This window comes from Medicago sativa, chromosome 4 (assembly GCF_051527215.1).
Source record: "Medicago sativa cultivar Bolivia chromosome 4, Bolivia_mono, whole genome shotgun sequence".
Taxonomy (NCBI): Eukaryota; Viridiplantae; Streptophyta; class Magnoliopsida; order Fabales; family Fabaceae; genus Medicago; species Medicago sativa.
The window spans coordinates 101,122,278-101,149,243 of record NC_140752.1 but is presented as its reverse complement, the minus strand read 5'-3'; the positions used below and the strand labels follow the sequence as shown (position 1 = coordinate 101,149,243).

The 26,966-nt window shown below is 32.9% G+C and overlaps 3 protein-coding genes across 4 annotated transcripts; all 3 read left to right on the top strand.

Annotated features, from left to right (window-relative positions):
* Positions 1 to 2,061: 2,061 nt before the first annotated feature.
* On the top strand, positions 2,062 to 7,099 carry LOC146934800 (uncharacterized). The gene is made up of 6 exons (XM_085706708.1): positions 2,062 to 2,639; positions 2,738 to 3,002; positions 3,363 to 3,475; positions 4,115 to 4,163; positions 5,673 to 6,009; positions 6,555 to 7,099. The coding sequence occupies exons 2-5, from the start codon at positions 2,931 to 2,933 to the stop codon at positions 5,835 to 5,837; spliced, it is 399 nt and encodes a 132-aa protein (XP_085562834.1). The 5' UTR covers positions 2,062 to 2,639; positions 2,738 to 2,930; the 3' UTR covers positions 5,838 to 6,009; positions 6,555 to 7,099.
* A 5,696-nt stretch (positions 7,100 to 12,795) lies between these two features.
* LOC146934799 (ras-related protein RABA6b-like) lies at positions 12,796 to 15,734 on the top strand. The gene is made up of 2 exons (XM_085706747.1): positions 12,796 to 13,337; positions 15,017 to 15,734. Exons 1-2 carry the CDS (start codon positions 13,111 to 13,113, stop codon positions 15,444 to 15,446), a joined length of 657 nt encoding a protein of 218 aa, XP_085562873.1. The 5' UTR covers positions 12,796 to 13,110; the 3' UTR covers positions 15,447 to 15,734.
* Positions 15,735 to 18,863: 3,129 nt separating this feature from the next.
* GC2 (golgin Putative 2) lies at positions 18,864 to 25,347 on the top strand. Of its 2 annotated transcripts, none has more exons than XM_085706746.1 (10): positions 18,864 to 19,012; positions 19,111 to 20,148; positions 20,473 to 20,583; positions 20,725 to 20,784; positions 21,287 to 21,344; positions 22,942 to 22,994; positions 23,221 to 23,310; positions 23,849 to 23,974; positions 24,276 to 24,323; positions 24,416 to 25,347. In XM_085706746.1, the coding sequence occupies exons 1-10, from the start codon at positions 18,959 to 18,961 to the stop codon at positions 24,785 to 24,787; spliced, it is 2,010 nt and encodes a 669-aa protein (XP_085562872.1). In that variant the 5' UTR covers positions 18,864 to 18,958; the 3' UTR covers positions 24,788 to 25,347. The 2 variants fall into 2 exon arrangements, with proteins under 2 accessions (XP_085562872.1, XP_085562871.1); XM_085706745.1 differs by having other exon boundaries at positions 24,413 to 25,347.
* Positions 25,348 to 26,966: the final 1,619 nt, after the last annotated feature.

Here is a 26,966-nt window from a genome sequence, read left to right as displayed (position 1 = left end):
TTTAGCGGCTTGGCGACAAGGGCAGCCTTTCTTATCTACCTCGGCGGCATCGACGGAGCAGGAAGGCCATGAAGCAGGAATGGTCTCATGATGGTAAACTTGAAAGGAGGCATGTTGAAACTTATGGCGATGAAGGAACAAAAACTTCATCGGAGAGATGGCGAGGTTGGGATCCTAAATCATGATGAGAGATGCGATTTAGGGGTCTGTAGTCGGAGGCTACGATTAGAGTTTTAGGTTTAGGGTTTTCCAAATCACGATTTTGCGATTTAGAAATGTGGTCAAGGTCAGTTTTACCTTTTCCCACAGACGGCGCCAACTGTACTTGCAGAAAAGTACGGTAAGGAATACTAGGATTCTAGGGTTTAGACTGATTATTGGATGCCTTGAGAATGCTCTCAAGAGTAGTATTTATAGCCTGTCATGGGCTTGGGTTTCGGTTGCTTGGTTCCCAAGCAACAGGGGTATTTATGTATTTTAGGCGGTTTCTAGAGGTTTCTAGAAGCCTAGAAGGGCGGTGCCTCAAGGCGAGCGCGCCAGAGTCTCAGGAGCCCTTCTGGAGGGCGCCTGAGCCTTTCTGGAGGTCTTAGAGCCTTCCTGGAGGGCTTCTAAGCCTTTAGGAATATTATGACGGTTCACATATATAGTTGAATATGCATAATACATGTTTTGAATGGATCAATAATTATTTTTTTATTCACTTTTCGAATTTATTTATTCATAACGCAATTTTAATTATTTGAATTCACGTTAGATTTAATTAGTTTTTATTCGAATACGCAATTATTCAAAACGCGACTTTAATCGAAATTATTCAAAACGCGAATTTATTCAAAGTACCAATATGTGAAGCAAAATGTACCATAAAAAAACATAAAAAAAAAAGATCCAAAACAACTAAGCAAAAAAAGATCCAAAACATAAAAAACAATTACATTCAATCGTCACATAAGTCAATCGGGTTGTCCTCGACAGTCCCTGGGGCACATGCTTTTGGCTGAGGACCAAAATAGCATGTCCTCCCGCTCCTCCTGTTTACACTGATTTTTGGTAAACAACCGCTGGTTTAAAAATAGTTACTTGCAAGATCAACCAGTAAATCTTAGGAGCATATTTGTGCTTTTGTGTATTTTCCAGAAATGTAAATGTTCTAAAAAGTTAAATAAATAAAGAAAAGGAAAGCAATCGAACTCAACCCAGTTGAATTCAATCGAATTTTGTTAAGTAAAGAACAAAGAAAATCGTTCAAAATGAACGAATAAAATGAAAAGACATTTAAGAAAAAGAACTTAAATTGCATTGATTGAATGTAAATTGGTACACAGATTCATACATTGCAACTTGTGACTCGTTTCTCGCTTCCATACGGATAATTTGAGTGTAAGTTTTGTATGATTGAATTGCGACCACTTTTCCTTAGGGAAAACTACTATTTATACAAATAGGAATAACTAACTACATTCGAATTCAAACTTATAACTACAAAAAACTAACAAGCCTTATCCATCTAATTTGAATTTCGAACGCGCCTTCAGAAATGGATGTTTGCTTGTCCTTATCCAAAACAATAACCGTTCCTCGATAAGTTTTGTCTGTCGAACTGGAACATGTGCTCCCAGCAAGTCCAACTTCGATGAAACTTGAGAACAATTCTTCATTTCTTCGATGACAAGGTCAACTCTCTTTGACTGCTTTTAATACTGCATTTAATGATAGCCTTTGAAAATATAGGCTAACACCTCCTCAACCTCGACTGATTATACACCAGCACCTTGGAATCCTTCTTTTTGACGGAACCATCACATGTGATTCCGTGCCATGTCATCGGCGATTTTTCTTTCTTCTTGTCATCACCCTCATTTCTGTTGTTCAACTCAACGTTTCCCTGGTTCTGAGACATATCTACATAAACAAATTGGCGATCAAAACCTACATCATGTCGTAACAATTATACAATAATCGTAACAATTCTATCATAAATTTATACCAACAAAATTTCATAACAGACCTAAACTAATCATAACAATTCATCAAGAAAAATTTCCTAAAAATTCTACCATAATCAATAAATCTTACAAAAGAGAATAGTCTCTCTCTTTACTGTTGAATTCCATTTTTGTTGATAGCGTCTTCCCTCAAATTTTTCTGCATCCTTTGTCTGGTTTGTCTCCATGTTTTTGGTCAAGTGGTTCTTCTAATTTGGCGTTTTCCTGTGACATGGAGAATGTGGTGGTTGTATTATGTCGAGAGATCTATAATTCTTTGAGGCTATTGGCCGATGTTCCGACAAGAAATTCAAATTTTTTGTCTGCTTGTGGATGCATCACAGAGAATGTCGAAGCTAGGCTACCCCATTACATTGATATCTCTATTTTACCCCTTGGTTCTGAAGACTATATAAGGATGTGTTTGTGGTTCGATTGAATCATGTATCAATTTTCTGATCTGAATCCACATAAGATTGCTTCGTTTGTTTGTTGTGTTCTTCGATTGAGTTTGGGGTTTGAATCACTGATGGAGAAATCAATTGATTGTTTGGCTGACATTGTTCCTGGTCGTGAGAATTGGAGGATCAAAGTTTGTGTGCTTCGGATGTGGGAGGTTCCTGCGTTTCTCAAGCCTGATTGATTGATCAAAAGGTATTTAATGTGATATTTTGATGTTTCAGTTGTGTAATGGTGTGCTGAATCTTACCTATTTTCCCTGATTGTCATTTTTTGTGTGGGTGTTGTGTTAGGGTGCCTAGATCCATGCCACTGTTAGAAAACAGCTGTTATACGTTTTCCAGAAGAAGCTGGTGGAAGGGGAGGTGTACAAGATGTCATACTTCTCCATTGTGAGTGCACTATTGATAAGTGGGAGGTTTCATTGTCATTGCATAGCTGCGCTCTGGGAGTTGCAAATGTACAAGATGTCATACTTCTCTGAGGATGTGGGAGGTTCCATCCTTTTTGAACCCTGAACAACCAAACTCAATAGAGATGGTGCTTATAGATGAAAATGTTGGTAAATTGTTCTGCTCCAGTGTTTTGTTTCTTCCATCTTTATTTTTTGGGTTCTTTCATTTGTTTCATTAATTTCTTTATTTTTTGTTCTTTGTTGTGTGTGACTTTGAACTCTGCTATTTCTCCATATATGCACACTACACTGCACTCCATATGTTTGATAAAATGTCATAGTGAATTCTGATCAAAATTAGCATCACCATATGTTTGATGTTTTCTTCTCTGCCTTTATTTTTTATTTTCATCCACATATTTGAGTAATGTCGTAATTGATCATGTTGAAAGTGTGGATGTGAGTTCCATTTCAATGCCATTTTTTTTTGTTCGTTTGTGTTAATTGCGTTTGCGATTTTTCAGCGAAGAGGAGAAGTTCGTGTTTCAAGTGGACGATTTGGAACGGTTGCGTTTGAGTCTGATCCTGATCAGTTGAAAAGTGCTAGAGAAGATATCGAGGAGCTTCTTGGGACTAAGTTCTGTCATCCTCTTATGTTTTATTGTTTTTAGCCAATAACAATTTTGTTTAACAATCAAATATGTAAATGACATAAATGAAACTTGAAATCTTGCATTTACAAATGTTGATCTTAATAGAAGAACATGCTTAAGTTCAACTGCATTTCTTTTTTCTTCTTCTTTAGGTATAAGAAGCTTCTCACAATTTTGGAAATAAAGTCTTCAAAAGCATTTGTGAAATATGTAGTATGCAGTGGGAACTGGGAGCTGGTGTGAGATAAATGTACATGACTGCTGCAGTTATATGCATATTTTATTGTTTTTATTCATCTCATCTAGCCATTAGGTGTTGAATTCTGGATTATCTCATAAGTGTAGTCTATATAGAGAGCAGTTTTTTATTGGTTACTTACCTGCATTTTTGTTTTTAAAATTGTGTCTATAGACTTTCTGGTCTGTTTTAATTTAAGTGTTTCTGTTCTTCTTTTCCTTTTTCCCCTCTCTTCTCCAACAATGCCTTCTTTTTTCTCCCTCCTCTTCTTAAAACGCAAACCTCTCCACTTAATTACAATTGGTTTTTAATGATTTATTGTTCCTATTTTTGTTTTTTTCCTCTTCTTTTGTTATAACCTGATTAGATCTTCTTCTGCTTGCAGTTGCAGATGTTGTATTTGGTTTCCTATTTGCAAATCAACAAATTTGAAGGTAACCTACGAATTTGACAGTCTTATTATTTTATAGTTGGATGTAAGATGTCGATTTTTCAACTGATGATGTGTGTTATGTAGTTGTGGTTTGTCTTCTTAGTTTTTGATGTTGCTGCTGTGTTTTTTTTAATGCTTCTGCTTTTTGATTGCATCAAATTCATATCAGAAGGCATACTATCTTATATTGGGGATTATATTTGATTTGCATGCTCTTTTAATAATATAAATGTAGGGACTAGCAAAATTTGTTAATATTTGGTGTTGTTGAGTGGTAAAGATTCACTTAAGTATGTGAGGGAGAGATTTGGATATATAATGGTATTAGTGATGTCATGTTCAAGTGTCGTGTCTGATGAAGTGGAGTAAAATTAAGCTTTATTTTGATTATAAGATGGTTGTAAAATGTCAAGATGGTCCATAAAGACAAGATTGGTATTTGAAATTGGTCCAAGTTCTCTTTAGATAAACAGATGTAGCGAAATTGGCAATTCAGAATTTGATGAATCATATTTGAATCTATTTTGTTGTTGTTTTACCCTTGATTTTTCTAAGAAACCATGTCATGCATGTATAGATTTAACATAGGGTTTTGAAAGAAAAAAGAAAGTTCTTCCCAAGGTTTGCTTTGAAGATTTTTTGCAATGTGTCAATGTGTACAAATTTTTATGTTTTTTATTTGAACCTGTCAAAAATCTGTGTTACTTTATATACTTTTTCAGGATTTTGTACATAAAATTTCTTTCTTTGGTAGTCAGACTCCCCTTACGATGTAATACTTCAGAACTAAAAATTTGTCCTTTTGCAAATTATATGAGACCATGAGTTTTGTTCAATGTGGTTTGTACCATTTTTTCCTGTTATGGAGTGTTATAAATTGATGCCAGATGGTGGTAGAGGTGTGTTGTTCCCAATCAATCTGGAGCATTCAAATTTTATTTAACTTCATCTTCAAGCTCTCTGCAGCTAAAGATCATAATATCTTCAAGCTTTCTGTTTTGATCTTCTAATTGCCTCCCTATTGTCTTTTTTCTAACTAGCTTTATTTTTTGGTCTATTTACTAAATATATTGAGTTCAACATGGAGAGTTAAAAGCTTTTAACTACAGTAGAGATTCTTAATTACACTGCTTAATTATGAATGTGTATTACTGATAGTTTGCGTATGTTTACTTTGTTGTTAATTGGATTTGGCCATGGTTTCAAAGTTTAATTTAGTTTTTATTATCCTTTTTTATACATTGGGTTGTTAGGAACCCCTTTCATTTTAAGTTTATCTATATTTAAAGAAATCACTTTGCTGAATATAGATTGAAACTATACTATGTAACAATTTACATACAAGAATTTTTTTTAATTCTATAAACATTTATTGTTGCTTTCCTACTTCAGCATAGGATCAACATTAATTCTATGATAGAATTTCTCATTGTTATATTTGAAAGCTACAATATTCTTTTTGGGCATTAGTGCCAATAGTTAAAATAAATTGTATTTTTCTTTAATATAGGTTACCACAAATGGAATAGCTCTAAGGGTTGATGGATATGGTGTTGATACCAGCAATACATCCAGAATATACTTTTTGTTGCTGCAACTCTGCTTTCCTGCTCACACAGTTTCTTATGTATTTTCTTCTTCCATTGAGCATTTGTGTTTCAAAAGGTTGGGTTAATTTTGTTTCCGTCACAAAAGAGTCTCTAAAATTGGTTTTTTTATCTCAACTTGACAACTTCCAACACAAGTTTGTTCTTTTATCTTACTCCAACCACCCACTTTTGTGACTTTGGAGCTCTTAGAACTTGGCCTCAACCTTTTTCATCTCACTGGAGCATTTTAATCTCATGGTATGTTTCCTTCATTATTTTTTTGAGTCACTTCCATTATACATTGCTTCTATGTTTTTAACTAAATTCAAGCAACGTCTCCATATTATTTTCGAGTCCCTTCCATTATACCTTGCATTTATGTTTTTAACTAATTGAGACTATATATGGTTATATATTGTCTGTGTGTTATTTTTTCGCTGCTGGATTTGAATTAAATTAAATCAGAGTGGTGAAATTTGCAGAAATAAGTTTCAAGACATAATAACATTGTTGTTTTTTTCGGTTGCTGTTGAATCAGTTATTAGAGTCCATAATGTTTTATTCAGTTATTAGAGTCCACACGTACCCTTATCTGAAATAATATGAGAGAGATTATCACAGTATAATAATTGTTTTCCAACTCCCATAAAAGTATATACTTTGGTCTAGACAGAAAAGTATATACTTTGGTGTCTTATTTTAAATGGCTCGAGTGCTTGTGATCATATTATGTTTCTACTCTTCAGTTGAAATGGTTGATTATTGTATTTGTTTTTTAATGGAAATATGATCAATTGATACAGCTATAGATATTGGTTTGTGCTCCCCTTTTGCTGTTGTTGAAGCTCCGAATTTGAAGAAGGCTTTGGTGTTGTTAAGAAAAACTTCCGAGGTTGCTTATGAAGTTGTTGCTTTGGAAGCTAGCATGCCACTCAAGGTTGTTAAAACTTAAAGGGAATGAAATCTTTTGGGTGGTTCAACCTCTTTTAGTTCATGTCAGCTGCTGCATTTGACTTGATAAATTTATGATTGTGGCTGTGTTTGTCATCTTTTATGTTTCACTGTCTATGTACTTTGAATTTGATGTAACATTTTTCCCTTGAATCGCTGATGTGCACATGTACTTGGTTATGTTTACGGGGTTGGCTTTGTGTAAGTTGTGCATATGTAATGGGTTTGGTTGTGTTTGTGTTGTTTCGTAAGTCATTCGTTTTTGCCATATTTTAATGTAGAGTTACAATCAATATGGGTATCAGTTGCTCAAGTGATTTGAACTCTTCATAGTGTAACTTACACTTAAGTGACAAAATTACTTTACACCCAAAATATAATTGTGCATTTTATCATATGTTGCTCTAGATTTACAATAAACATGTGTCCTTTTTTTTTGTTGATACAAAACATGTGTGTCCTTTGCTCAAGGAGTTGTTTGGGACAGAGTCGGATATATCGACGAGTTGAACACACTCTTGAGATTTTTTTTTGCTAATGGTGAACTAATGACTTCGACATTGAATGTGGTCTACCATGAGGTGTTCCAAAAAATATAATTGCTATGTAACTTGGTCCTTCCTTATGACTTTTTCCACTATGTACTTAAATAATGTTAAAATAGTACGAATTTTATCCCATAATAATTGATGCAAGAGATACTATTGACAATATGAGAATTGATGCAAGAATTTATAGTAGAAATTTTGTAAATTTCATTGGTTTAGGTTGTGTCTGTGTCGTGTGGATGTCGTGCGGTATGTGGTACAGTGGTATGTCGTCGGCTGTAATTTCATGTAATATGAATTTGTGATCTTGTGTCATATAGTATGTGGTCGTGTAGGCCATTGCCGACTGCTTTCCACCCGTGCGACGCACGGGCAGCACACTAGTTTCCTAACAATTCTACAATTCTAACAATCTAAACAATTCTAACAATATTGTTTGAAATATCCAACAATTCTAACCTAAACCTAACAATTCTAACAACCTAAACTACCATAACATCATAAAATCAATAAACCTCTATAATCGCAATTTAAAAAAAAAACTCGCAAATCAATCACAAAATAACAATGTAATAGGATGGTAACAACTTACTTGATTTTGTGAGCGTAATTGACGTTGAATCCGCAACAATTGGGAAAAATGACACCTCTTTAACTTCAATCCGCAACAATGGAGTTTTGGAAACTCATATGCTGTTCTGTTCATATAACAGAAAGAAGCGGCAGTTAACTACCGCTGAGCCAGCGGTTGTCAACAGCCGCCGCTTAGCCCAACGGTTGTTAACTACCGTCGGGGGCTTTTACTTAATTTTCTTGTGTCATTGTGAAGTTCTCAATGTCAGAAAAGCAATTCTCTTGTTCAATCTACACATACTTCCTGAATTTCAGACACTGTTTTTATGTTAGCAACAATCAATAAACCAAAATTAAACTCCATTAGATCTCAATTATCACCAACTTACACTTGCAACTGGAAATATGCTTAAGTTTTATCAATCAAGGAAAAGTCAGAAAATTAAACACAAATTAATTGTTTAACAATTATCAACGGTTTGGTCAAAACAAGAAAAATCCATCAATTAAAACTTTTCAGTAAAACAAATTCATGCCTTTTCCAGATTCGCACAGTTCGGTTGAACAAATTTTCAGTAATAATATGGTAAACTACTCACATTTAAGCACAAATTGAACTTTTTCAGATTTGAAATATAGGCACAAAATCACCAATTAAATCTCATTAAAATCGAATTAATTATAACATTATAGACAAAACTTGTGGTTTGGGTGAGGAAATTCAGATTCGAGTTACAACGTCAGGATTCAAGAACAACCCAATCACTGTAGCATCTTCATCAAACGTTTCGTTGCGGAAAACGGAAGACGAAATTGGATCGCAAATCTTCTCAGTAGATCGATCTAGCAACCCAAAGTTTTGTTGAACTAATGAATATAATCTTCAGATCATTTTTAGCTTTTGGTGAAGAAGTTAATGGTGTTACAACTATCACGTGTTTAATGTTGGTACTGCTGTGTTTTAATGTTTCAGGTGGGTACTACAGTGTTATTCGCTTCTTGTTGTTGTGCCACATCTTCTTCTTGTTTAAACATTTTACAGTAGTATTAACAAAACATGAACCTTACGGCATTTATCTAAGGAGGAACGTGATCAATAATTTCAATATCAAATTATGTTACAAAATATGTTGTTAATCAAACCTCAGAGAAGGGGGATCAAAAAAAAAAAATCTGCAAACAACAGGGGATATGAATAGAGAAATCTACAATAATTAATGCGATGTCAAAGGAGGAGTATATGTCAACAACAATTAATGCGGAGTATAGGTCAACAACAATTAATGTGATGCCAAAGGAGGGAAATTTTTTAGGTTAGAATTAGGGTTAAGTATAGTTTGACCAGTTAAGATTTACAAATAAGAGGAGTAAATAGGCAATTACCTCCCTGAAATTGTAAGTTTCGTCAATTACCCCCCTGAAATTAACAAAACTTCAATTACCCCCCGAAAATTGTACAACATTAATCAATTTACTCCCTCCGTTAAATTCTTCTGTTAGTCAACATGATGTTTTGCAAATATCCCCTGAAGTTTTGCTCTTGTGTGCAAAATGCCCCCTGAACTTGAAAATTTATATATTTTTTTCTTATCCTTGACTCAAAAGATATTAAAGGCAAACAATTAACAATTAACTTAGGCCATTTTCATTGTTAAATGTCAAAATGAAATATGGAACTAGAAACAACATATGGAACATCTTATTAGGCCATTTTCATTGCAATGAGAACACCTTTGGAATCTACACTCACCCACCAACCTCATAATTATCATCTTCTTCATAATCACCTTCATAGTAGATTTTACAATTTCCATAACATGTTTCACAAGGAACAAACTTTATATCACCACAAGCCTCACATCCACCATCACCTCCTTCAATGTCATCAATCCTTTCACAAGAATCAAGCAATTTCTCAAGCTTCTTGTCATCATGAAGTTTATGAATTTCCTCAACTCCACCAATGTATTTCTTTTCAAAAAACACTTTTGATAATCCTCCTTTGCCATAGTACCCTTCACCAAGTAACTCTTCAAGCTATTCATTGAATCCTAAATGCATTTCTCAAGCTTCCTTGTTTGCCTTTAATATCTTTTGAGTCAAGTACATGAAAAAAATATATAATTTTTTAAGTTCGGGGGACATTTTGCACATATGCAAAACTTCTGGGGGGTATTTGCAAAACGTCATGTTGACTAACAGAAGACTTTGACGGAGGGGGTAAGTTGATTAACTTTGTGCAATTTCATGGGGTAGTTGAAGTTTTGTTAATTTCAGGGGGGTTTTTGACGAAACTTACAATTTTAGGGGGGTAATTGCCTATTTACTCCAAATAAGAGATTATTGTTTTTTTTTTTGACAAGAAATAAGAGATTATTGTTAACAAGTATGATCATATAATGAAAATTGCTGTTTTCACTTCAAAAAATAACACACATGAAAAATACCACTTTGCCCTCTCAACTGTAGCTAACTATTATTCGGTAGTGAAACCAAAGTTGTGCCAACTTCGGTTGACTCAGTTGCACTTGCAGTTCCTGCTTACTCTGATAATTGTTCATGTTTTTCATCAAATGGTTATGTAGTTGTATACTGTACTTAAAAGTGCAGCTAGGCAAATTCAGTGCAGCTGCATGCAATTATCAAAACAGTTTTTATAATTTGCGATCAGCAAACCCTTTCCCTTTCGTTTTTCGTTCACCTTCTTTTCTTGATTAAGATATAAACCCCCACATTTCCTAAACCTGTACTTTCAAAATTAAGATCTAAATTCATGAACTCTTCATTTTTATCTGGTTAGCTTCTTTCTTCTTTGTTTTATCGATCGATTAAGATTTTAATGGATGAACAAAAATGGAGATTTCATTTGGACCTTTGGCAAAAGAATAAAGAATGTTCAACGTTGCTGACACGTGAAGACAAATTTAGTTGCACTTAACTTCTTAAATACATTGAATAATTAATGTATCTAGTCTATAATAAATACTAGATACATTAATTATTCAATGTATTTTAAAAGTGAAGTTTTGCTTATAATAGTGACCGTACGGAATAAGTATTTATTAGTTTGCTTGTCAATGGCTGATAACGGTTTATAAATTTTACCACTGCATTTATCTTGTCAATGGGAGATAAATATGTCTCGGTGAAACTTGTCTCGTGTAATTATGAAATTTTTATCAATTAGAACATGTGTCGTATTTAAATATATTCGGAGCATATGATCGTTGATCTAGTCTATATTATTGGACTTTATGGATGATAAACTAAATCTGTACTAATTCAAAAACACAACATGAACCGTAAAAACTAAAAAGTAATTTGAAATGAAAGATGAAAAATAAAAATAAAAGATGGGCCTATTATTATATGAGAAAATTGTTAACAGCCAAGAAGTAGACACAGCTGCACTTAAGTGCTAAGTGCACCTGCTAAGTGCTGATAATTGTCAAGAAGTTAACTGCAACTAAATTTGTCTTCACGTTTCAGCAACGTTGAACATTCTTTATTCTTCTGCCAAAGGTCCAAATGAAATCTCCATTTTTGTTCATCCATTAAAATCTTAATCGATGGATAAAACAAAGAAGACAATAAAAGATTTGAAAGTTATTGTCTTCTCTATTCATTTAAGGTATTTCATGACTTCCTTTATTCCCCCTGTTTTAATTGATGTTTTAAGTTTTTCTTTGGTTTTCGGAGGCTTCCTTTTGGCGAGGCTCGCTGATAACAGGGGGGTTCTTCCCTCCCAGGCCTTATGATGATCATGGGATTTTAACGCCCTCTTCCGGTCATAGAAACCACTTCTAATTGTCTAACCTTAAATCTCTTGCTTTTCTGAGGTATTATTCACTTTACATCTGATGTAAGCATTCATCGTTTTATCCTTAATTAACAAGTACTTGGGCAGATTGAGAAGAGTGAGGGTTTATAAACTACCTTTAACTTCGATTTTCAATCAATGGTAAACTTCTTGGTGTACAAGAATAGTATCCGTAGTCAAGGTTAATGAGTTATAGAGCATACCATCCCTCAACTATGGCTTTTGTTCCTACATACGGTGTCAATGATCCAGTGTGGATCTAGAACAATAACCATAAGTTATAAAGCACATGCGAGTACAGTGGTTTGATCTCTTCGACAATGGGTGGTGTAACAACAAGAATTCAGACAGTCGAGTCAACAAGATTCCGAGGGGTAGTAAATATGGTGTGTACTTTGGTTCTCGGAGAATGAAGTTTGTATATAGTCGAGCCATTGAGGAGAAATTGCGAGAAATTCTATTAAAGACGTCTTGCTAAACACGTGAATCTCTCCATGAAGAGAAAATCAACGCATGATCTTTATCATGAGGTCGATGACCCTTTGTGAGACGTTCTCCGTGTTCCATTGGACATTCAGAATGGAATTCGAGTTTGGATGGGTTTTGGCTTAGATCAAAACACATTTGTATTATGATACATAAGAAATGAGTTAAAGAGAAGGACAAAGGTTATGAAAGATAAAAGTGAGTAAAAGAGAAAAAAAACAAAATTTTATTTAAAGAAATATCTTTTGTTAAGTAATTACTTTTCCTGCTACCCTACAGTGACTAAATCATATCCGATAATCACCTCTTATACAAACTAGATCTTTATTGTTATTGCCAAACCCATTGCTAATTGTATGATTACGTTGGCAACCAACCACAAACATAAATGATCACATGTAATTAGTCTATTCTTATTCCAAAGAAATGATAATTTGGAATCATTACCCCTTTCTAAATTTTTTATCAACCTTGAGACGCCTTATATTCTAAGATTCTAAACAATGTCATTTGATAACCAATTGTGTTCATGATGTGCACATAAATAGTAGGGAAAAGCCAATTCTAGAATGCCACATAAGCATGAAAATGCCAATTTTTCCAATTGAAAAAAAGGAGGGGACATGTGGAACAATACCATTGCTACCATGGTTGGCTCTTTCACTTAGCTAATTAATGACATCCACAAACTAGGACAACATCAAGGACTATTCATTCATTATGTCTTTATCGATTGTAATTCATATGTAAATAAAAACACTCAATGCCCTCCAAAAATCATTATCAAAGAGTTGTTTATATATGTTTAGTGCCCCATTACTTTTAGTTATAATCACCTTTGCTTATTGTATATAAATAAGATCATCACCTTTGCACCCTATTTTTACTTTCTTCGCTCTATGTTGTCTAGTCCAGAATAACCTTCTCTTTGGAACTTATTGTATTTGAGTATCTTCGAAAGAAAGAAAGATATATATATTAATGGATCATGATGCAATTATATTTGATGAAGAGTGTGATTACTTGTTCAAGGCAGTGCTGATTGGTGATTCTGGAGTTGGGAAATCAAATCTGCTTTCAAGGTTTGCAAAAGATGAATTCAGGTTGGATTCAAAGCCAACTATAGGAGTTGAATTTGCATACAGAAACATCAAGGTCAGAGACAAACTCATCAAAGCTCAAATATGGGACACTGCCGGCCAAGAAAGGTAACTTCCCTTCCAATCAAAGAATCAGTCTTTCTTTTAATGTTTTTTTGATCATATATATCTTGTTCCAATGATGAACGAAATCCATAAAGTTCTGAATAAAATTATAAGAATATTCTTAAGTTTGCAAATTATCAATATTCAGCTGCATATACTATCATTGTTGTTCTCTTGTTTGAATGAAAAGTAAGATTTTTTCATTTCTTTTGTTTTCCAATTCAAAGTGGGGTCCAATGGGTTTGCGAATGAATATACATGAAGTTGAGAATTCAGCTTTTCATGTCATGCGTGACTTTGTTTATTGTTAGACTTTCTAAGCAAGAACAAGTTCTTGTTGTTTATTACTAGATTTTTTTGATCAACTCTTTTTGTTAAGTTAATTAGATAGATGAATATTTTAGCATTTTTATAACTGCACAGTTAATCCGTGATGATGATATCTTATCTTAAATTTGACAATTTATAAAAGTGAATGCCAATTGAATTTGACAAAATTAGTAGTAGTAAAAGTATAACTAGAATTCAATCAGAGTGGGACCCTGAAGACACTAAGATCATAATACCGTGAATTGAATTCCAACTGTGGTTTTGTTTTTAATTTGTTGTAATACTGCTTAAGGGTGAATTGCTTAATCTCTTTATTGGAATTGGAATGGAAAGTGGAACTTCACCGTGATTTCCTCCTTTGCTGTGGGTGCTTCTTGTACCTTTTTCCCCAACTTTCTACTTTTAAGCTTTCTTTTTATAAATCGGAGAATATTAATGTTTCATAATTATATCGAAATTTAATCACTCCGAGTGATGTGGATGAACCCTTTTAAGATAATTTTATATTTTTAAATAATGACATAGTCACAAAATTAAAAAAAAAAAAAAAAAAAAGAGCTTTTCTTTTGCAATCCCATAAAAATAATTGCACTATTTTTGCGTTTGTGTTACATGCGCACAATTTCCTTTATCTTTAGTTTTCTTTTCCTTGCACTTTCATCATGAGAAAAGCAGATGATTCTCAACTGAGTTGACTAATGAACATGTTAAATGATGTGAGTTCAAAGAGTAGGATTCACTCTTGGTAGCATAAGTGTATAAATCAAGTTTTCTCTTTTAATTTTTCCATCATGTAAATAATAATGTAATGCAATCTTAAATGAATAGCGTAACTATTGGGAGAAGCGGGTCCATGACATGGCCTTGTTCAACTTATTCTAGAGAGAAAGAAAACATCAAATTGATTGAGAGAAAGAGCAGATAGACAATCAATGGATGTGAGGTGGTGAAGGTTTTGGTAGCCAACAATTTCATCTTTCTAATCATATAAAACTTAGGTATTCCATGGAGTTAGAGGTGTGTCTCTCTTATAAACTACATTTTCAATTTTCAGAGCAAAATCCTATAGTAGTATATTTTTGTAGCAGCATAAAATATTTATTATACCTCATACTTAGTCTAAAGGACTGAAACATTTTTGTGTCATCATGAAATATTTGTTAGACCTCGGACCAGATCAAAAGGACTGAAATCTCATGTCGGTCGAGTTCTAGCCAGCCATAACCAATATACTCAGCCCATCAAACCATTGCTCTCAATATGTTTTACGTATTACAGTATAGACTCACTATAACAAATATATGGATGGGGGGTATATATTGATTAATTAATTAATTGTGTGGCACTGGCAGGTTTAGAGCTATCACAAGTTCGTATTATAGAGGAGCCTTGGGAGCATTGCTAGTGTATGACATAACGAGGCGATCAAGTTATGAGAGTGTAGGCAGATGGTTAGTGGAGCTACGAGAGTTTGGTGGCGAAGAGATGGTAGTTATTCTAGTTGGAAACAAATGTGATCTTGGTGAATCAAGAGAAGTTGAGGAAGAAGAAGCGAAAGGGTTTGCAGAGGCAGAAGGGTTGTGTTTTATGGAAACCTCTGCTTTGAAGAATCTGAACGTTGAGCAAGTGTTCTTACAAATGATCACAACTATTTTTGACATCACAAACCAGAGAAGTTTGGATGCCAAAATGGATGAGACACCAATTAATCTATCTAACGGGAAAGAGATTCATATAGCTGATGAAGTTACCGCAACTAAACAGGCTCCTTGTTGTTCATGATCGATGAGAGGTTTTGGATTCATTGTTTCGTTCATCCAATTTTTCCCACTTGTTCATTCATTACGGTTTTGAATTTTTATTGGTAATTCGTTATGAAACGACGGTGACCATGATGATTTTGTACCCATTTGATATAAGTGATCACTTGATGTTGCTAGCTAGGATGATGTAATTACGCTTATTTATTATATCATACATGAATTTTTTATTATCACATCACATGCTACTAATGGTTGTTTTAACGGAATTTCAAATAAGAAAGCAGTCACGTGTTTTGTGTTATTTTTATTCTCCTTGGCTACTGCATAGAGCATTGAGTCATTTTGTCCTTCTCTTTTGTAGTACTTTCACATTATTATTATTATTATTATTATTATTATTATTATTATTATTATTATTATTATTATTATTATTATTATTATTATTATTATTATTATTATTATTATTATTATTATTATTATTATTATTATTATTATTATTATTATTATTATTATTATTATTATTATTATTATTATTATTATTATTATTATTATTATTATTATTATTATTATTATTATTATTATTATTATTATTATTATTATTATTATTATTATTATTATTATTATTATTATTATTATTATTATTATTATTATTATTATTATTATTATTATTATTATTATTATTATTATTATTATTATTATTATTATTATTATTATTATTATTATTATTATTATTATTATTATTATTATTATTATTATTATTATTATTATTATTATTATTATTATTATTATTATTATTATTATTATTATTATTATTATTATTATTATTATTATTATTATTATTATTATTATTATTATTATTATTATTATTATTATTATTATTATTATTATTATTATTATTATTATTATTATTATTATTATTATTATTATTATTATTATTATTATTATTATTATTATTATTATTATTATTATTATTATTATTATTATTATTATTATTATTATTATTATTATTATTATTATTATTATTATTATTATTATTATTATTATTATTATTATTATTATTATTATTATTATTATTATTATTATTATTATTATTATTATTATTATTATTATTATTATTATTATTATTATTATTATTATTATTATTATTATTATTATTATTATTATTATTATTATTATTATTATTATTATTATTATTATTATTATTATTATTATTATTATTATTATTATTATTATTATTAGTACTACTATTAGTACTACTACTACTATTATAGTTCAATCAACAAACGATTCCCTGCCTTTGTTTCTTTTCTCCAGCTTACAACAAAAATATGTTGAGGGAGAGCAAATGAAAGAGAGAAGAAAACCAATTGTTACATTGTGGTTGACCAACGTCGCATGATATTGGCACCACAATATCACACAAGTGTTGTCCAATAGGGGTTGGCAAAAAAAGCAAAAAACCGAATTGAACTGCTAAACTGAACCGAACCAAACCAAAAAAACTAAACCATTACTAACAGTTTTGGGACTGAACTGAAACCGTTCAGTTTGATTCAAAACAATTCAATTCGGTTTTACAAACTTCTAGAATTCGATTTCGTTTTGTTTTTTTATATCTTTTATTGTATCGTGAAAGGATATTACTAAAATTCAAACTGAAATTGTCAAGGGTATTTTAGGAAGTAAAAATAGGCGACATCAAAAATATGATTTGCCTTTATTAAGAGTTATTAATAGTTATATTTTTTAATAATATTAATAGTTGTTGTCGTCGTCGTCGTCATCATCATTATCATCATCATTGTTATTATTATTACATTCATGCTTTTATCTCAAAAATTATGTTGCAAAAATAAATTTTTTTAATTATAATATTTTATCTTTTTCATAGTAGTTTTTTTTTTTTTTTTGTCAAATAGTCCAATGACTTGAAATTCACCTTTTAAGATGAATAAGTGAGAGTATGGGGTTCGTACCTAAACTTCTGCATACTGCAACATCTCTGCTAAGCTGTACTCACGAAGACTTTTTTTTTTTTTTTTTACTTTTCATAGTAGCTTATATACTTATTCAAATAGTATAAAAAATCTATAGAGAGATTTTGCAGAAAGCCTTGGAGAAGAAAAAGGTTATAAGTGCTTATATTATAGCGATCAAGGATATGTATGAGGGAGCTTTGACTATTGTGAGCACGCATGATGAGACTTCTGGCGATTTTTATATAACAATAGGATTGCAGCAAGGGTCAACCCTAAACCATTTATGTTTAACTTTAGTTTTGAAATTACTTACATAACACATCTAAAAGTTAGCACTGAGGTATTGTTAGCCTGTAATTTCGACAGACTCAATTAATGCAGTTAATGAGTTGACTTTTGTTCTTTCAGGAATTAAAGTCATTATCTTTAGCATGGAGATTTCAACATAGTCTGGAACTTAGCGTTTGAAAGAGTTCAATAAGCTTTGAAGTTCGACAAAAGGTGATTCAGAGAGATCTTTGGTCGAAGGGAAGGAATTTGAATTCAAAAAGCAGCAGTTTTCTTATTGAAGACGTGTGTGACAGACAGTTTTCGATGGAAGAAGTGCAATTCGTGGCAGTTAGCATTTTGCAGTTATTTTCACTATGTATAAATAGTAGTTTTTCATATGAAAAATAGGTCGCAAATCACTTATAGAATTCTAGCACTCGAAGTACCAGCGTCTAGAGAAAAAATTCATACATAATGTATATAATCTGATTTGTCGAACCATATTTACATTAATGCAATGCAATTTACCTTTTCTTTAAGTTTTTGTGTTTTAAACTTTTAAGTCTTTTACTTGCATTTCCTTTACTTTTCTCTGTCTAAAGACAGTTGTTTTCATACCCAACTTCGTCTTGTTTATAAAGCAACCTATGAATATGATGAACGTTCACACATTTTCTGAAAAAAGATTGGACAACATGTCCTAGGGTTTTGGGTTTGATCGTGCTTGTAATAATCAAAACTAGTCTTTTTGTTTACCAAAAACACCGGTAAACAAGTATATGCTTTTGACAAATGATGTAGTACTGGTTGGAGAGTCCTTGTAGAATTGAGGGAGTAATTAAGAGGGAGGTCAGAGACTTGGAGACAAGTCTTAGAAGCGTACCTTGGATGTGAAAGTTGGAGATAATATCATACCTTAAATTCAGGCCGACGATGTTGTATGGTGCGGAGAAATTGATGTTGCGTCGGATGAATGATAAGACTATACATGATATGATTATGAATGATGGCATTAGAGAGCATTTTTCAGATTTTTGAGGTATGTATAAGCAATTGAAGGGGTCTATAGATGAAATTTGGTCTATCTCATCGGGGTCAGAAAACCCAGCAAACCTAGTCCAAAGACCCGTTAGTTAGTTGGTAGTTGTCGGGGCGAATATGTTTTGGGTTAGACTAAAGAAACACGTGTCACTCTTCATCTTCTTCTTCCTAACTAACAGAGAGAAAGAAAGAACGAAAAAATCAGCGTTTCCTTCTAATAATTCTATTATCAAATCAAACCATGGCGAATTGGATCTCTTCCAAACTTAAAGCCGCCGAGAACATTCTCCATCAGGCAAGTCCGTCCGTCCGTCCATTTTCCATCAATCAATCAATTTCCTATTTTCTTATTTAATTTCTATTTATTTATTTTTTTTGATTTTAACGGTTCAGATCGATCAACAAGCGGCGGATTCACTTCGTAAGAACAACGAGAGGCTTCAATTAGAGGAACAATCCAGTAGTATTGATGCTCCTCCCAAATCAGGTAGTGGTGTCCCTCTCAAAGATCAATTCAAGAAGAAGAAGAAGAACAAACTCCCAACTGATAACAATGATTATAATGGAAAACTTCGCAGTGATCCCCTTAAAACTACTACTGCAACTGCACTACCCAAATCATCTAACCCTCCTACCATTACAGACGGTGATTGGACTCAACTTCTTAGTTCACCTTCTGCTTCTAACGCCGTGCCTGCACCTCGTATTTTAAGGCAAAATAGTAGCAAACTCAAGACTTTATCCGTTTCTGATATCAAGAGGAATCACAAATCTGCTAACACCAGTTCAACCTCTTTGCAGAGGTTAGACTCTCTTAAAGGAGAAAATTTTAGTGGTAAATCTAGTGATGATGGCAAGGAATCTACTTCTTCTTCCGCTTCCACTGATAGGCAGTCTAATGTAGAATCCGAAACTGATACTAAATCCACCAGAGGACAGGAATCTGTTAGTAATAACACTTCTGATAAACCTGTGGTTGAGACCAAGGTAGATCATGGGCACCCATTAAATTCACCAGAATTACTGCTGGAAGAGGACAGAAAGGCAATACCAGTAAGGGGGGTTGATAAAGTGCGTGAAGCCAAGTTCCCTGTAGATGTTGGCAGTCAACTGAAAACTGTGATAAAAGGGAGGCGTCAGCTTAATTCAATGTCTGCCAATTCAACATCTAATGATTTGAAAAGGGGTTCTTCTATGGCCAGTGATGGAAGTTCTGATTCAGATACGGACTCTGGTTCAACATCTGATTCTGAAAGTGAACATGAGAGGGAAGAAAGGAGAAAGAAGAGAGAAAGGATCCTAGCTGAGAGAGCAGCGGCAAAAGCAATCAATGTTATCAAGGAAAAGGAGAATATAGTGGCCAAATTAGAGGGAGAGAAAGAAAGTCTAGAGAAAATACTTGAGGAGCGAGCTAAACAACAAGCACAAGAGGTAATTTTATGATTGTTATTTTAACTCATATTTTTGTTCTCTCTTTTAAGTTCTTGTGTTATACTGGTTATGCTCAGCAGGATGTTCAGCGTAGGATATCGATAATCTTGTAAATGTTTGTGGAATGTATTTTCCTGCTTAATGTTCTCAGTGATTTGGTTAAAAAAACAATAACCCTCATCAAGTTTTCACTGTTTGAGAACTTCTCCTAATAGGATGACTTTACTTTGAAATTAATCACGGTCTAGATCACTGTTTTGGGTGACACCTGATCTTTTTGACGTGTTGGTCACATATTTAATCCTGTTTTTCCCTGTCCCTCAGGCTTCGCAGCTTCAGAGCACTATGATGGAAACAATGGAAGCTGTTGAGTTGGAAAAGCAAAAACATAATAATACCAGAATGGAAATTCTTACACGTTTAGCTAAACTGGAGGTATGTTGATTCAACGTTTTTAAGGCATTTGTTTGTAATGTATAGCTTAAAGCACACATGGCAAATACTTTTTTCATGATATTCTAGTTTTGCAAATATCTAGATAAGCTTGTCACTGATAAATGTATGGATTGGTTGTAGACTGCTAATGCTGATCTTGCAAGATCCCTCGCAGCTGTACAGTGGAACCTTGAAGTAGAGGTATTTTTAGATTCTAAGATTTCTTCCATCCACTTCTCACGATTCATAGAATACAAGATGTTTTGGCTGTAGTATTGATGAAATTCATAAATTATTGCATAAAAATAGACTTGTTACTACTTGGTACTTATCACAAAGATTTGGACTATATTTCTAATTGTGTGAAGATTAATGACTTCTTAAAAATAGCGACATAATATGACCAAACTGGCATCACAATTAAAGTCGATAACATCCAATTAACTGAAGAACTTATCTCCATCGTCAACTCTGACACTCTCTGGAAAAATGTCCTAAATACTGCTGGGACTGAAAGTTTAAAAGTTGAATTGAATTGACATATCAACTCCCTAAAGATTTTGTGATTGCAAATGTAGCTTATTATAGAATTAGAATGAGAATCTTATATTGGAATCGAATTAGCCAAACTCTTGTGTCATCCTCATATCTGGGTAAGAGTAGTAAATGACTATGTGTTGCTTATGATATGTTATTGGATCAGGTCAAACAAGCTGCAGAACTCAGACAAAAAACGGCGTCAAAAGAGTCTGTTCATGAAGGTACTGCCGCTTTGCAAAGTCATTGATTTGTTCTCTGAAACATTAGGGCGTGTTATCTTTGAGAAAATGTTTTTGTTTCCATTTCTTATTTTACTTTTTAATTACAAGAGTACCATATTGTTTTCATTCTGTTTGCTGTTTTCGATGATATGTACAAGAAATTTTGAAAACAAAAATGTTATTTTCAGCGTTTCTGTATTAAATCTTTGAAAGCAGGAAACAAATTGAAAAGGTGGCCGTTGTGTAATTAAAAGTGAATACATAAAAGGAAAACATTTTTTTTTCTCGAAGTAATCAGGCCAGTATATTTTATTTCAACCATTAATTGTGTCTTTTGATAGGACTCATTAGCTGCCATGATTTATATATTTGTTTCATTTTAACTTGATCATATTTCAAACCTTAAGTATTAGTCTACAAGCTCTTAATAACAAAAAAAAGGTTGGTATAGGCCCATAAGGATAATTTTCAAGCTTGTTGAATAGCATAATGAGCATATGCACAACAATTACTTTAGGTACATTTAGTTACTGAAGAGAACAATGGAAAACTGTTTGAACAAAATACGCGGTTAGTATGCAATTAAAGGACAGGCCATTTAGGTTTGAAGCAAACTTGTGTTAGGCTTCTATGGGTTTTTCAGGAGCCACATTATTCGAATTTGGGTTAGGTCCAACTCACAACAAAAGCTAGCTCGTATGGTGAGGAATGCTCGAGTTTTACATGGACTACTTTGACCTTTGGGATCTCAACACACCCCTTAATGAGCACGAACAGATGCTGGTGAACCCAATAACAAATCCAGAACAGGCTTTGATATTGTAACTTGAGCTAGGCTTAACTCAACCCCATAAGCCAGCCCAAGAGTTGAGGATATCCTAAGAACACACATCAACTAGGATTTCCCTTTCTTTGTTTGAGAAGAAATGTCTTTTCTTCTGTAGATCCTGAACTATGGTAGTTTTGCTTATTAATTATTCATCACCAAAGATTTAATTATTATGTAGTGTTGGAAATTTCGCCTTAATTGCGGCATTTGGACTGCCTTCATTGCAGCCTCCAACACCTCCGTTATGCTGGGTGTGAGGGGGTGAGTTTAGTCCCACATCGCCAAGTGTTGCTTATAAGTGGTGGGTATCTGTCGCCTTACAAGCCGGTTTTGTAATGGTTGAATTAGGCCCAATCCAAATTCTAAGACCCTATCCTAGATCTGCAGTTAGGCTTCCCACGTTGTCCACACTTCAGGCCCATAGGGTCTGATTGTTAATTTTTTTGTTGTTGGAAATTCCGCCTTAATTGCGGTTAGCCCCTAGCACCTAACTGCGGCATGTGAGCTGGCCGTCATTGTAGCCTTCAGCACCTCCGTTGTGTTGGGTGTGAGGGGGTGGGTTTTATCCCACATTGCGTAGAGATTTGCCAAGTATTTCTTATAAGTGGTTTGCATATCTCATCATTCAAATCGGTTTTGTAATGATTGAGTTGGGGCCAACCCAAATTTTAAGATGTATCTTTGCAAATTGGTTATTTAGGGTACTGGAGTAGTTGAGATTATGTTGTGATGAGGGTCTGTTAATAGCTGATTCTTTAACTTTTGTAGAGCTCAGAAGGAGCTTGAGGAATCCTAATCAAACTGGAGCTTCACGAAATCAAGTAAGTTACCCTATTCTTTGCTGAAACTGGTATATTAACAGTTGACTTCTTTTGTTTACTCTTTCCCGAGCTGAGATTTTAAGAGGAAGTCTGTGGCATTTTCTTTTTGTTTGGCCACATATTCCCTTTTTTAAACATTTTTTGTGAAGGACCCTTTCTTAAACTTATGCTCTCTTTCTTTTAGTATGATGTTCCTGACATCTGTTTATCTATGCTGATGCTGTAGCTAGCTTCAAAAGGAGTTGAGTTTGAACGAGAAATTCTTGAGGCAGAACACTCATTTATTAATGATAAAGTTGCACAATTACAGGAAAAGGTAAGCTTTTATACTCTTGTGTGTCCGTTATGTTCATTCATTTTCCATGAAGAGCTATGATATTTCAGATGCAACGTATTTCATTATTTTTGGTAAATTGTCAGTTTGTCTAGAAGTATAAAATTGGTGCCTCTGTTTCTTTTGTTGTAGTACAAAATTTCAACCAAATGCAAAACACAGTTACTCAAGTACTTCAAGGGTGAGGCACCTATCATGGTACCTCACTCTAGACTTAACCGCTTGACCTTAACTGAATGTGAAAGAATCGTCATGTTAAAATCAATTATAAAGGCTTGCTACTTGTAAATAGTTTCAACCTCTAAGGGACCTTTTTTAATTATGATTTTTAGGTCACTTTTCGTTCAGACTCTGAATCTAATGTCTGGATATCGTATCTAAAAAATGTTGAAACTTTTCTTTATAGATCGCTAGTACTTGCTGTGTTACATATCCAACTTCATTAAGTTTTGCATTCAACTTGTCAAAGTCTATGATTTCTCTTGGATATGAAGTTATTTAATACAGCTGCACGTCACAGGCAAGGAAACTGGAAGCTGATATTGAAATGACAAGGAAGGAGATAGAAGAGCCAACGGAAGTTGAAGTTGAGCTCAAACGTAGGCTCCATCAGATGACTGATCATTTAATACAGAAACAAGCTAAGGTGAGTCTTTCATACATCCAGTTAGATGTAATATTTTTGCAAATGCTCAAGAATCACTGTTTTAATTCAGGCTTGACCAGCCAGTCTGGTCAGTCTTACGAAGCAACTGAACACATTAACAGTTTGTAAAAATCTTTCTTGGGATATAAAACAAGATTGATCAACAAATCAGTCTGATATGGTTTTCAGAATCAAGCAGGTTAAAATGCAAATAATTGTTTTTGAAACAAATTCACCCAAACACATAATTGGGACTTGCTTCAGGCGCCTTTATGTTAAAAAAGTTTATTCTTGTTAACAGGTTGAATCACTCTCATCTGAGAAGGCAAGCCTTATATTTCGAATTGAGGTATGCTTTTTACTAAGGCAATGATACTTATTCTTGAAATCATGATATACTTGATTTTTTTTTTTTTTTAATTTTCACGATTGACTCAGCAGGCAGTGTCGAGGTTGCTGGACGAGAACATGTCAGTCTCAGGTTCAACTGCTATGAATCCTGCCTCATCATCAAGTGACTTAGAATCTGGGTTGTGGGAGCTCTCTAATTCAAAATTTAAGCCTATGCTAAAAGCCAGAATTCACTCTGGCAAGAAACAGCTGGGGTCATTGCTTCAACAATTAGATTATATTTTTGTGGCTGGTGCAGTTTTTCTGAAAAGGAACTCAACGGCAAAATTGTGGGCTTTGATTTACCTTGTTTGCCTTCATTTGTGGGTGATTTATATTCTGATGTCACATTCTAGCCCATCGGATGAGGGTAGATCTGGTGCCGTGATCTCATTGGAGAACATAAATAACACTGGAGTATGATTGTGTTATGGCTTATCATTTTCCTTGGCTTTTAAGTTGTCTTTAGTGCATTGGATATTATTTCTTACTCCAGTGTACATCAAGCACGCATAGTGGACACGTAGAGATGTTGCAAAGAACTTAACCATAACCAGAAATATATAATAATGATGAAGGAAAATACAGGATTTTGTACCTTCTTATCTCGATGAATTCAATCTGACTTTGTGGAACTTAACTCGAGAACAGGTACTCCATCATAGAGGAGTGTCCTGCTATATTTCATTGAAGGTGTGATTTGAGTTTGAATTTTGAATGCTGCTCATATGATGATAAGGGATTCATGGGTATGTACAGCGTAGCAAGTTAGCAACAGATGCAACCACAGAATGAGCCTCTCTAGTCAGTAGCTTGGAGGGACAGGACAGAGTTGAGTGCACTGTTTTGACCTTGGCATTAATTAATAATAATCAAAGATACTGCGTACAATTTCGTGATTGTTTTCTTTTGAATATGTAAAGACAAAATAATTCATTTTTGGTATATACAATTAATAATCATTCATATCTGATTTTCTACAATGCATTCGAATCTTGATGACTTTTTGCACAAGTATAACATCATCTAAGTTTAATTGTTCCACTACCCTTGGATTTTAATATTTAAAAGATATGTTAAATTAATAAATTGTAAAGAGTTTTTCTATCATGTGCAAATTTGCACATGTTAAAAAGTTTTTAAAATGTAAGTTTGCACTGAAACTTATGCATTTAATATTAAATATGTATTTTTTTAATAAATAATTGTTGTTTTTTAATAAAAAGTTTTCACTTTTAGTACCTTTAACATGTGCAATATTGCACATGTTAGACAAACCCGTAATCGCGAATATTTTAAATATGAATTTATATAAATTTTAGGGTTAAATATGTTTTTAGTCCTTACAAAATTATAAGGTTTCAAGTTGAGTCCCTAAAAAAATTATTCACTTTTAGTCTATTTGCATTTTATAGGGACTATTTTGGAGGGCTATAAGTATCAATTTTTTTGCATTTTTTCTTCAAATAGAGACTATTCTTTGTTTCTTACAAACAATAATATTATGGAGGAAAAAAATTACTATTAAAATTTTATAGGGACTTAATCTGAAAACTCGTAGTTTTGTAGGGACTAAAAACATATTTAACCAAAATTTTATTATTAATTAAAAATATCCTTTTATGTTATTTTACATTCATGAAACAATTTTTTTTAAAGATTTCTTTTTTTTACATTCATGATTCATCAGTTATAAACTATCATTCATCAAATAGTCGAAATGTTAATTTTAATAAATATTTCAATTAATTTATTAGTTATAAGTTAAAAACTATCACATATAAGTTATTAGTCTTTATCCATCAATTATCGAAACATCGTTCATATTTTATTTATAAAAATGCACATAAAAATACAATTACAAACTTTGAGTGTGAACGCTCTTAAAAAAAGTTTTAGATGTAAGCCGAATATATTTATATATAATCATAAAAACTTTAGATATCTCTTTCAAAAAAAAAACTTTAAATATCAAATTCTCCATCAAAATATTTAACATTATTGCATTATCATCGTTAGCGAGTATATCTCACCCAAATGTAAAACATACTCACCTTTAATAATATGTCTTTTTTTTTTTAAAGATAAAAATACAACTTGACCAAAAAATGAGGAAAACTGTTGTTGACACATTGCATAAGGCTGTGGCACACATGTAAAATACGTTTTTGCCCCCTCGGCAGTTAACTGCCGAATTATGAAACCGGCTGCAGTTAACTACCGAGGAAAACTTCGGCAGTTAACTACCGAGGAAAATTGAAAACTTCGGCAGTTAACTGCTGAGGAATCCTCAAACCCTTTTTTTTTTTTTTTTTTTACAAAAACCATTAATTCTTTTTATTCTTTAAACTTAAATTTTCCTTAATTAAATTTAATTCTTTAATCCTTTTAAGGAATTAAACATAATTCTTTTCATGATTTCATTCATGTGATTTTGTTGCCATAAATGAAGAAATATGAATTTTGTTGCCATTAAATACACGATTCTTTTTATAAAGTTGTTGATTTCATTCATATGATTTTGTTGCCATAAATAAAAAAATATGAGATCATAGAATTACTACATATTCAATCACGTTTATTAATTAATTTTTTTTTTTTG